This window comes from Elaeis guineensis, chromosome 7, assembly GCF_000442705.2.
Source record: "Elaeis guineensis isolate ETL-2024a chromosome 7, EG11, whole genome shotgun sequence".
Taxonomy (NCBI): domain Eukaryota; kingdom Viridiplantae; phylum Streptophyta; class Magnoliopsida; order Arecales; family Arecaceae; genus Elaeis; species Elaeis guineensis.
The window spans coordinates 97193253-97205187 of NC_025999.2; the positions used below are offsets into that span (position 1 = coordinate 97193253).

At 36.8% G+C, this 11935-nt stretch overlaps 1 protein-coding gene across 4 annotated transcripts; it reads left to right on the top strand.

The window, feature by feature from the left end:
* The first annotated feature begins 4873 nt into the window (after positions 1 to 4873).
* Positions 4874 to 11238, top strand: LOC105048226 (jasmonoyl--L-amino acid synthetase JAR4). 4 transcript variants are annotated; one of them, XM_029265501.2, is made up of 6 exons: positions 4883 to 5418; positions 5968 to 5995; positions 6067 to 6430; positions 6533 to 6634; positions 7709 to 8532; positions 10504 to 11238. In XM_029265501.2, the coding sequence occupies exons 3-6, from the start codon at positions 6138 to 6140 to the stop codon at positions 11043 to 11045; spliced, it is 1761 nt and encodes a 586-aa protein (XP_029121334.2). In that variant the 5' UTR covers positions 4883 to 5418; positions 5968 to 5995; positions 6067 to 6137; the 3' UTR covers positions 11046 to 11238. The 4 variants fall into 4 exon arrangements, with proteins under 4 accessions (XP_073116510.1, XP_029121334.2, XP_019707221.2 ...); XM_073260409.1 differs by lacking the exon at positions 5968 to 5995 and having other exon boundaries at positions 4874 to 4984; XM_019851662.3 differs by having other exon boundaries at positions 5968 to 6430.
* Positions 11239 to 11935: the final 697 nt, after the last annotated feature.

The window sequence follows — 11935 nt, forward strand, 5'->3', positions numbered from 1 at the left end:
TCACTTATCTACTTGAAGCTGGTTTTCTGCTGGCAAATGCAGAAGATCACTCATCACGGCGGTCTATATGTGCCAGTGTCTTTGCAGAATACAAATCATCACATGGTATTCAGGGTATTCCTGTTAAAGTTCCTCTTGCATACTTACATTTGATAACAGGCTTTCATGCACTAGTACTCCCCAATGTATATATCAGGACTTATTGGCTTTTGCAGTGTGCTCACTTTTCCTTTTTTTAGCAATGTATGTGGGGCCATAGCTACACTATATCTGCTTTTGTTGGTGTAATATAGCTTTGTTGCTTCCTACCAAAAAAAAAAAAAAAACTTCCTCTGGGATCACATAAAGCTCATAGGTATGCTTTGGGACAGAAGCCATGCACACTGTGCTGTGGATATTTGATCTTAATTTCATAAAATTGCCATCATTGCAATTGTTGGGCATACTTAGGAAGGTTTTACTTGCACATAGTAACCTGTCATAATAGTACATGGATCATAAGTAATAAAAAAACTTGCATAGTTTGGGCGCCAAGATGTTGGACTCTTGCTGCTACCCAATGACTTTAGTTTAAATCCTTTTTATACCTAGATAACTGGCTCCTATTTTGAAACAAACATAATTTTGTAGCTTGTTGGAAAGTAAATGCGACAATTTCTGGTTCGGGCACAGAAAATATACACAGCGTTCACTGTCACAAGGAATGGGATCTCACAGACAATCTATAACAAAAAAACAGACCATGGCGGAACAATGGCTCTTCACGAGCATGCTGCATGGGGCTGTCGCTTCAATCAATGCCTCCATGTGTGGGGACCCACTATTTTCAAATTACATTGCCCGGTCTCGCAAATTAATGGCTAAGTAGATGGTCGGCATAAAAAAATTAGCACCGAGGAGGTTTGGGTTGTATCTTTCACGTCAGAAAAAATAATTAATCTTTTTTTACGATGTCGACCATTAAGTCCCAGCATGCACATATTTTTAAAATATTTTGGACTCCGTTGTTCAACCACTTGCATCCATCTTAAAGTGCATGTTGTGTGATCCAACAATAATTTGCGCAAATGAAAACGGATTATTTGTTTGCATGAAAGATACATCCCTTAATTGTTCTATCTGGGAAGGATCATCATTGCATGCCTTTCATAATAATCATATGCAATCAGACTACATACCATTATAATACAGGCAAAGCTTCTTTTAATTTTTCAAAAAACAGAGAAAATTTATTAACAGTTTATTAAGATCATAAAAAATATATTAAAGACAAGATCAAAGCCAAATCTTTTATATCAATAACAAAACTTACTAGCTTTGCATGCTATCACCCTCTAATACCGAATATCTGTCTAAAAATGTCTAAAAACAATTTTGTATCATTATTTTTCTTTATAACTGGAAATAACAGTGAAGAAAAGAATTTTCATTTTTCATAAAAATTTGAATTTGAGAAATTATTTTATTTGCTTTATATTTAGATGGTAGATTGACCATTACTCTTGTCACATAACATTAATTGCAACTTAACAAAGTCTGGGTAACAGTGTTATTAGAAAACCATCTTTTGTACATAACTTGACAGATCTCTTCTGTAACCATTTCAATGGCTGTCATAATATCATGATTAAGGACTAATATTTGAAATCATCATCACGCTGTTACCGGCGCGAGTGATGGGGCTGCATGTGGGTGTTGGCAAAAGCATGTGTTTCAAGAGGAAAGCATGCTAATTATATGTTTGGATAACTATCCAGGAAGCAAGGCCCAGACATGGCTTTAAATGACGTATGGTAGTCCTTATAATAGTTTCGGCTGCTCTAGTTATCTTATTGAAATAAATAACATAAAAATATGATATTTTTTTATTATTTCTTTTTTTTTTTTTTGGCTAAATATACTGTTATCGTATAGATAACGGCAATTATGCTTGTACTTTTTTTGAATAAAATACTATTTTACAAACATATTTGTTCCTTCAAAATTTCTTATAAAAATAATTATACGGTCAATACAATATATTATTCTATCTAATAAAAATAAAAAGAAAGATATTTACAGTATTTTTCTATTAATGCTTGTTATTTTTTCTTTGCTGCGCTATTATAACAACCATTTTTTCAATAATTATTTGATAATGAAAATCTGAAAATTTTTTTTGAAATAAATTATGTTTGTTATAATCATTAGAAGGTTTGCTGATGGTTCCGGATTTTTTTTTTTCAGAAGGAGTGTTGGTTTTTTAAGAGGATAATGCATATATTAAAATGTTGTGTTCTCATGAGAATATGCTATGATTATCTGCTGTATATGGCGGAGTAAGGCTGATGCACACAAATGTGATTTGTGAAGCATGGGGCTTCCAGGTGATGCAGTTCAAAGAGATATGAGCTTTTCCCTAAAAAAAAAGAAGGAATGAGCTTTGGCTCCATTCATCATGTCCTCAATTCCACCAATATCACAACATGTGATAAATGCCAACTAAGACTATTGCTATATTCACTTCATAAAATTCAAACTTCTTAGACACGTGATAACTATTTTTTTTTTAAAAAATGCCTCATAACATTTGAATATATTAGGTACATGACAAATGTTTATTAGAAAAATAGATGCACGACAAATGAACACGAAGAATGTAGTTTTGTTGTATGGATACCAAAAGTTAGAATAGAATGGATGTTCATCAGTCGAAATATCAATGTAGCTTTTCTAAAATTTTTATAACCATCACTAAATTTCAATATTAAAAATATTAATTTTTATTATCATTGCAATGAGCACGTCTAAAGTCCATATAGTTCATTTTAACATTATTATTGTTAAATATTTCACCACTTAGAACAGTACTTTTCAAATCAAATATAAGGCATATCTGGACAACCGGTTTGCTTATGTGTGCGATTCCAGCACCTACCTGTTTGGATGAAAGCAGATGCTTTCAAATGTTTGGCATTTCCATTGTTTTTGCAAAATATTGAAATCCCTGTGCGAGAGGAAAGGGGGAGGGGGGAGGAGATGAGAATATCCACCATCATCTTTTGATTATGTGAAGAAAGGATACACATTTGAAGAACTTAGAGTATATATGAAAGTCCATAAATCCTCCATCATCAAGATTCCTAAAAACTTGGCGTCCTTTTTCCTTAAAAACCCCTCGTTTGTCTACGTACGTAGACAGGTAATACTTGTTTGAGGGAGAGTCTGATCATTTAGTACTTGTGGAAAGGCATTAATGCAGACCAGCACACACTACCTTCTTTTGCATTTATCGCACCCAATATTAAATTTAGTCGCCTTCTATCACAACTCCTTGATAGTGGGGAAAAAAGTTTGGATTATAAAGAAATAAAAAATAACAGTCAGACTGATGTAGATGTCCTACAAACTAATATCCATATTCACATGTCTAGCGTTATGTCTCTTATAATTAGCAAGTTTGATGTTAAGCATTTCTTGGAGGCAGTTAGTTGGGTAGATCCCAATCATTGCTTCCTTTATACAGTTTCAAATGGCATATTTTATCTTAGCTAAACAGAAACTCCTATTCCCTCGTGCAAGCAAAGCTATTCCATCCCGTGGTTTGATTTGAAACTAAAAATATCCTTGGGCCAATATAACCTCCTTTTCAAATGATTTGGAACTAATCATTCAATAATTTTTAAATCAAAAGTAATCTGAGTCTAAATCCCCCGCCCCACTTCCAAAAAAATAAAAAATATATATATAAAAAAGAATTGCAAGATGAAGCTGAGCTCTTCTCAGGTCCTCTATTTACGAGCCACTGTTGATATAAGTATAGGGAGTCTCGACGTGGCAACAAATTATCTTTTAACAACCCAAATTGCATAAATATTTTATAGAATTGTATTTCATGTGTCTCAATTTAAAATCTCATCTAAAAAAAATTAATTGAAAGATATTATTTAAATTTTTTGATCCTATGTAAGTATTCAAATTCTTTCCAACAAACAATAAATATGAGATTGAATACGTATCTTCACGAATCCTCACATACTCTCCATATTTAAGCTCTAGCATCTTTGCCAAATTAATAGTCTAAATTCATACAAATCTATTCATAAATATCATGATCAGTTTATGATCAATCTCAATAAATTTGTATTGCAACATTTCCAAATCTACATGAGTTATAAATCGGCTCTGATACTATTATATGGATATATATTTAATTTTATATCAATTATTATTGAAAAAATTTTGGATACTTATAAAAAAATTCAAGGATCAAAATCATATCTTTCTAATTATTTTTTTTAGATAAAATCTTGTATTATGACAAATGATATTATGGCCTATTCAATTCTTAACTTATATAAATTAGAAGATATTGTAATTCATTACAATCAATCACATATTGACACCTATGGATGAAGAATTTAAACGGAAGAGTATGTTATGGATTATTCATTAAAATGATTTTGAATGTTTATGTAAGGATAAAAATTTATTATTTATTATTGAATAAATTAAATAAGGATATAATTACGTTCACCTGCCATCAATGAGAATTCACAAAATTACAATGTTTCCGTATCTGGGGCAGTCTCCTCGGATATGCAGCATCTTTATTGCCGGAAGAGAAGAATCCAACCTCCAACAGAAGCTCTCCGTATCCCGGCTTACGCTATCGCCACTGGATGACACTATCCAGTATCCCACCGGCGACGGTACCTGGTATCCGTGATTTGCAACCGCGATTAAAAAAACATCCACGTCACCCGAGACGTAAGTTGCCCCCAACCGAAGATTGGTATTCTCGCAATTCTTGTAATGTTCAGAGGCAACTCCGGATGAAACTTAACGGTCGTCACGGATCTCCGTCCTATGGCATTATATTGCCGCTTCCCTCCTGAAAGCTTCCCCAAAAGAGAAAAATCTTCCCCAAATCCGACAAGCTCCCTCGCTCGCTCGCTTCGTAGGCGTGTTGAGTTCCACAGTTCCAGTGCCACGCGAACGGACGGTAGATGCTTATGAAATCTCTGTTCCTTGTCTTGTTCTCTGTTTGGACTCCGTTTGGAAGGAAGTCGGCATAGAATCGAGGAGTCCCTGTGATTCTTCGCTGACTCCAGTCCGGAGAATACGGGCTGAGAGAGCTTAGCTCACGGAGCCGCACCTCTTGTTGCCTCGGATTGCTCGCAGTCCAGATGGAGCGAACGAATCGTTTCCACTTCGCTTTGAACTAAGCATTCGAAAGAGACAAACTTTTCCCATAGTTTTTCTTTTGAACGATTTGACACATACCATTGTTTTTCGCGAGTAGATTCCTTCTTTCTTTAAAAGATATCGTGGTTGCTGTGTAAAAGATTACATCCTGCTTACATCGAAGCAAAAAAGTTCATGCTTTGTCTCTGTTGATGTGGGTAGATATCTTCTGCAAGGTTTTCGTTAATTACGGTGAGTTATTTTCGTTCAGTAAATTTGTTATCTCATTAGGAGACGATGTGGCTTCTGTTTAAAAAATCGCGGCTCTCCTTTTTCTGTTTGATGATTTTTGGTGGAATCTCGTTTCGTAGCCGTAATTCAGTTTTCTTTTCCTCCCTTTTTCTCCGTTCCAATTCTGTCATCAACTTGCTCGCAGTTCGTAAGATCTACGACGTTTTTTTCTTCATTGTAGCATAAAGTTTTCTTTGAGTTTTGGATCCTCAGTGAGGACATACGACGCTCTATCTTTTTTCTCTCCGATTCTGTTTTCATTTTCTAGGTGGTCAATTTTGTTGCTTTTTTATTTTTGAATTTTGATCATTTTTTACTTGATTAGATGACTTTAGTCTCATTTTGTGGTACGTATTTGTAGCTTCTGTCCAATCTATTACTTTCTTTAACGATAATGCTTCCTGTAAAACTTAGAAAATCTCTTTTTTCTCTATGATGCCTTATTCAGTTTCTTCACGCCAATAACCTTTTTTTTTTTTTTTGTTCTTTTGATGATGATGATGATGAAAGCGGGAGGTGCCCACACGGCAGTCTATTGGTGATGTCAATTACAGTTATTTTTATATTTGGCAATGCTTATCGCTTGAAGTCTTCCATTTTCCTTGACAGGATCCTAAAGGTCGAGCTTCGGCTGGGCCGCGTACTGTAACTTCTTCTACAGTAATCAAGAAGCTCTTAGGATGTTGGAGAAAAATAGGGAATTCGATATTGAGGGTGTGATAGAGGAATTTGAAGCTTTGACCAAGGAGGCTGGGAGGGTTCAGAGAGAGACCCTTCGAAGGATACTCGAGGAGAATGGCCAGGCAGAGTACTTGCAGAATCTGGGACTTGGAGGGAGAACTGATCCTGAGACTTTTAAAGCCTGTGTTCCATTGGTTACTCACAAGGATCTCGAACCTTACATCAAGAGAATTGCTGATGGAGATGCTTCACCCATTCTCACAGGAAAGCCGGTTACATCCATATCATTGAGGTACTTTTTGGATGCTTTCTTTGGCCTACTCCCCATGGGAAATATGTTTGGCATGCTAATAGTTGTTGTTCTTTTTTAACCCCCTATTTTTCCTCACTATAGTTCTGGCACTACACAAGGAAAGCGAAAACTTTTGCTGTTCAATGAGGAATTGGTCCATTCCACAATGCAGATATATCGGTTATCATTTGCTTTGAGAAACAGGTACAAACCTAATCTTCCTAAACGTGGGTCTTATTTCACTTCGTTACATTGTTATGAAGCATTCATCTGTCCTCAAGGATTTAAGGGTATTTACATCAGATATTTTAATTCAATGTTCTTTCAAAATACATTTTTCGGTTTTTTATCTTTTCAGCTAGCATTTCTATTTAATTCCTGTAACTGTTTTATTATGGAAGCATCATGGGTCTTATTATTTTTGATAGCAAATTGAGGGTTTGACTGTGTATTTGAAGTTGTCATATTCCTTCAGTTTATTGTTCCATTAATGTGCATGTCTTCCAAAGTATCATGTCATTTTTTTTGTGTAATCCTTACTGAAAAGTGTGTGTGTGTGTTTTTTTTTGGCCCCCAACTCTGTGTTGGTTTGTGTTCTGGTGAAGAAAGCTTTGGTACATCTGCTGGATGCTTTCATTAATTTTATTTTTGCAACTTACGTTTAAACACTTTTATCCCTTGTATGCTGAAAACCATTTCTTTTCAGTTGATCTAGACCTTTGACATGCTGCCCAATCTAATGTTTTATACCTGGATGAAACTAAGTTTGGATGTCTACATTTAGCGGCCTTCTGGTAACTCTTCTCTAGTTTTCTGGTATACCAATGGCTGTTGATCTATATTTCATTAGGATGAACTCTTCTGTATAATAGAATACCGAAGGCTGTGATAACAAGGGACAGGAAACCCTTTTTAAGTCCAATATTAATTTTTATTTATTTCCTCAGTTTTCAGCAACCAAACCAAGCCAAGCATGCATTCTCTGACTTTTAGAGTGAAATCGCAAATCAATCCTTGAGAAACACTCTCCCTTGCTATTTTTCAACATTCTTTTTTATGAGCAAGACTCAGGATTTGAACCCTGGACCTCCTCCTGGGACAACTCGCAAGCAAAATTTTAGTTTATTGGGCAAAATTAGGGAGTCTGATCCCTTTCTTGCATTTCCTGATACGGACACTCGCAATTCTTCTCAAACCAGGCCTCTCATTTGTCATGCTAATCTTCATTTAACTTCATGGTGAGGTGTGACTAACAATGGGATGTTCTGAATCTTGAAGAGAATTTCCCATTCGGAATGGAAAAGCTCTACAATTCATCTACAGCAGCAAGCAGCTCAAAACAAAAGGGGATCTCATCGCTGCGACAGCCACTACAAACGTATATCGCAGTGAACAATTCAAATCCACTATGAAGGATATCCAGTCGCAATGTTGCAGCCCTGATGCAGTTATATTTGGTTCCGACTTCAATCAGTCCTTGTACTGTCACCTCTTATGTGGACTAATCTACTCGAATGAAGTCCAGTTCATTTCTTCGACATTCGCCCACAGCATTGTTCATGCATTCCGAACATTTGAGCAGGTCTGGGAAGATCTTTGCACAGATGTCAGGGAAGGAGTTCTCTCCAGCAGGATTACTGTTCCATCCATCCGCGAATCAGTTTCTAGACTCTTAAGCCCCAATCCTGACCTGGCTGATACGATATACAAGAAATGCGTGGGTCTCAGTAACTGGTATGGTGTGATTCCAGAGCTTTGGCCAAATGCTAAATATGTGTATGGAATCATGACAGGATCAATGGAGCCTTATTTGAAGAAACTAAGACATTATGCAGGGAACCTACCATTGATAAGTGCTGAATATGGATCTTCTGAAGGGTGGATAGGCACTAGTGTGGACCCCAGATTGCCTCCTGAATCTACAACCTTTGCTGTTCTCCCTGATATTGGCTATTTTGAATTTATTCCTCTCAGGGAGAATCCCAGGGAGCAGGAGCTGGAGAGAAGTGCTTCCACTATCCACTATGCTGAATCAGAGCCAGTGAGTCTCACAGAAGTCAAGGTTGGTGAAGAGTATGAAATCATCATCACCAATTTTGCAGGTAATATGCTTGCTTTATATATGTGCCTGTCTTGTGTGTCTTCTTTTTCCATACTTTTAGATCCAGTACAAGATAATGATGATTTAATTTGACGGATAATATGAGACCATAACATTCACAATGTTGTGCGTGTTGTTATCTAATTTGAAATTGATTTACCAACTTCAGCATAACTCCAGAGACGCAGGCGCTTTACTATCTTTTTTGTTTCTAAGAAGCGGCCCTTAAATTTTCTAAATTCTATCATTTGGTTGGGAAAGCAGTTGGTAGTTTGTTTATTTCTCCTCGTCAGTTAAGCTTGATAGACATTTATAATTGTGCTAATTGATTGTTGACTTCTTCTTTCCCAACACTTACACCTCTTCTTGGGACTTCTTTATGCTGTCTCTGTTCAACTGCAGAGGCACTTAATAGTGTTAACCACGAGGGAGAAAAAGGTGGTAGGAAGACGACCTGTGGCGAAGGGAAGACTTTTTCAACTATTGCAAGGAAAACGAGGCTTTTAATTATTGCAAGGAATTCGAGGCTTTCTTTTAAAACTTTGGTATTTTAATTTTTGGGTCCATTTGATCACGTAAACCATAGACTTCTGTAGTTGTTGCACCATCTTGGATATAGAGAATACAACTTTCTAATTACTGGTGTGATGAATGATAAACTTCGAAGCATTTAGCTTATGGAAATGGATAGTTTATTCTAGATTTTTTGGTTGATCTACTGAATATTTTTTTATAAATTAAGGCTACAAGCCTACAACCATCCAGAACATGGTGAGAAAAAATTCTGTGCTGGAGGGATTATGATGGTGATCTTTTAGTAGTCGGTCAACTTGCCACGTGTCATCTAGCCTTTTTTTTTTTTTTTTTGGCGGAGGGTGGGGGGGAGGGGAGTGTGCACAAGTGTAGCCCTTTTTCTTTTTACCATGTCTTTTTAAATGGAGTGATGTGTTTGGCAAGTCAATTAAGTTATTAAGACGGTGGTTTATGTCAGTGTTAGGTATGGAGCAGGTTTGATAGAATAAAGACAAGTATTTGTTTAGAGGATGGTCAGTCGATGAGTGTTTTCATTATTTGTTGTTTGTTTATTGACTAACTAATCTAGCATCCTTCTATTGTTTTAACTATCCTTGTTGTGATTCTAAATCGCATAAAGTTACCTTTAACTGGAATTGAAATGATACAACTAGCAAATATATGTCATTAAAGACCTGTCATGCGTTGGTTTTGCTACATTTATAGACTTGCTTAATGTAAGCATAAATATCAACTACTCAACACAAGTTAATGACATTTTACTAGAACCAACCGCATGCAAATATGTGTTTTTCATTATTTTATCATATGAATCTAAAAAACTGGACATGGTTAGCTATTATAATATTGCTTCATTTTACTGTTTCTCTCTAGATTGCTTTAGAGGAAAGAGCAAAAATAAAGAAAAGAAGAAATATGAGCAGGCCACTTCTCAAAGGAGAGGGTCAGCACTCACTAAGACAACCATGGACACAACCTGAGGGTTGATGTTAATCGAGATGGTTCCGCACAATTTCCTTGGTTACTCCAGAGTTTGAAATTTTGGTCTTGCCGCCTTGAATTGGATTCATACAGCCTGCAATCTTTTGTATTAATGTGACATATTTCTGCAAACTCTTAAACCTTACAAATCTGGTTTTATTGTTTTTTCACGAGCATGTCACCCGAAGATTGTTGCATTGTGGATAAATTTCTTCAAAATGTGGCTACAATATCATTTGAGAATCCCTTTTCCTCTTCCAGCCATCCTGTTTCTTCTTCATTTTCTTGCTCTGCATTTTGACCATAAATGAAGTATTTAATCACACTTGCTCTAGAAAGGTTATCACCAATGAACCGGCGAAGACTTAGCACATTAACAATTCTCCTTGGATCATTTCTTGCTGTAGAAATGTTCAGCCATCATCTTTCAGATGCATGATTCTTGTGGAAATGGCAGGTTTATACCGTTACAGGCTCGGCGATGTCGTGAAAGTAGCAGGCTTCCACAACTCCACTCCAAAGCTTAAGTTTATATGCCGGAGAGGCCTACTTCTTACAGTCAACATTGATAAAAACACTGAGAAGGACCTCCAATTATCAGTTGAAGAAGCCACCAAGCTCTTGGCAGCAGAGAAGCTTGAGCTGGTGGACTTCACAAGCTATGTTGACATGTCAACAGACCCTGGACACTATGTGATCTTCTGGGAGTTGAATGCTGATGCCAGTGACGATGTGTTGCACAGCTGCTGTGATTGCTTGGACCGAGCCTTTGTCGACGCAGGCTACGTTAGTTCAAGGAAGGTGCAGGCCATTGGAGCACTCGAGTTACGAGTTGTCGAAAGAGGGACCTTTCAGAAAATTCTGGACCACTACCTGTGCCTTGGTGCTGCAGTGAGCCAGTTCAAGACACCACGCTGCGTGGGCACATCAAACAGTGAGGTCCTGCAGATCCTGTGCACCAATGCTACGAAGAGCTATTTCAGCACTGCATATGGCTGATGGCAATTTTGCCATGTATCCTGTAATGAGGCTGCTGCATCTCTTGTTTAGTTTTTCCTCTGTATCTTGAGTTTGTAAGTAGTGCAGTGTTCCTCAACCTTCCCAATGTATTGTCATATAAGAAATGAGAGGAAGAATTGGCAACTTCCTAAGTTCTTGTTCTTTTGGCACATTTGGTATATGGACGCGATATGCTGAGTAATTTAAGAGACAGCCTTCAATTAGGGACTGTCACTAATCTTTAATGAATGTTTTCCTTGGGTTCCGTTCCACTGAAAGCCTTGTTCTAGACTGATAGCTCTTACCTCCTTGATCTACATCCTAAGTGTCCGATTTGCAACCTGGTGCTTCAGTCTACATCCTTGATCCTTCAATCTGTCCTTTTAGGAGGTGCTTGGTCCATGATCATAATCGAAATCGGCAAAGGAATCGAAATGGTTTAGAATCAAAATTAAAATGACCAAATCTCCTAAAGTGCTTCATTCGTGACCAAAATCAAAATCGAAATTAGAATTGAAATAAAAATTTTAATCCATAGAAAAGAGTAGGGATTGAAGGGGTGCTTGGTTGGGAGGAGTGGGGGTTTGAAATCAAAATCGGAATGAATGACTCCCATTCCAACTGTTTAGTTGGAAGGAGTTCCATTCTAATTCCAATTTCAGAGTGGGATGGGAATGGCTCAATCTAAATAGAATTCATCCCTACTCTCCTATATGAATTCAAATTTTTATTCCAACTTCAATTCAGATTTCGATCACGAATCAAGTACTTCGGAGGATTTGGCCATTCCGATTTCTATTCCAATTTCGATTACGATCGCAAATCAAGCACCTCTTAAGTTCTATGTAGATCAGACCATTCCTATTCTACCTCAGAATCAGAATCAGAAT

Bases quoted from the DNA above. Each gene is read 5' to 3' on its own strand.
- LOC105048226 (XM_073260409.1), top strand. From the start codon at position 6,138: ATGTTGGAGAAAAATAGGGAATTCGATATTGAGGGTGTGATAGAGGAA. The intron at 6,431-6,532 runs GTACTTTTTGGA...TCCTCACTATAG, and splicing joins GTTACATCCATATCATTGAG to TTCTGGCACTACACAAGGAA. The intron at 6,635-7,708 runs GTACAAACCTAA...TGAATCTTGAAG, and splicing joins TCATTTGCTTTGAGAAACAG to AGAATTTCCCATTCGGAATG.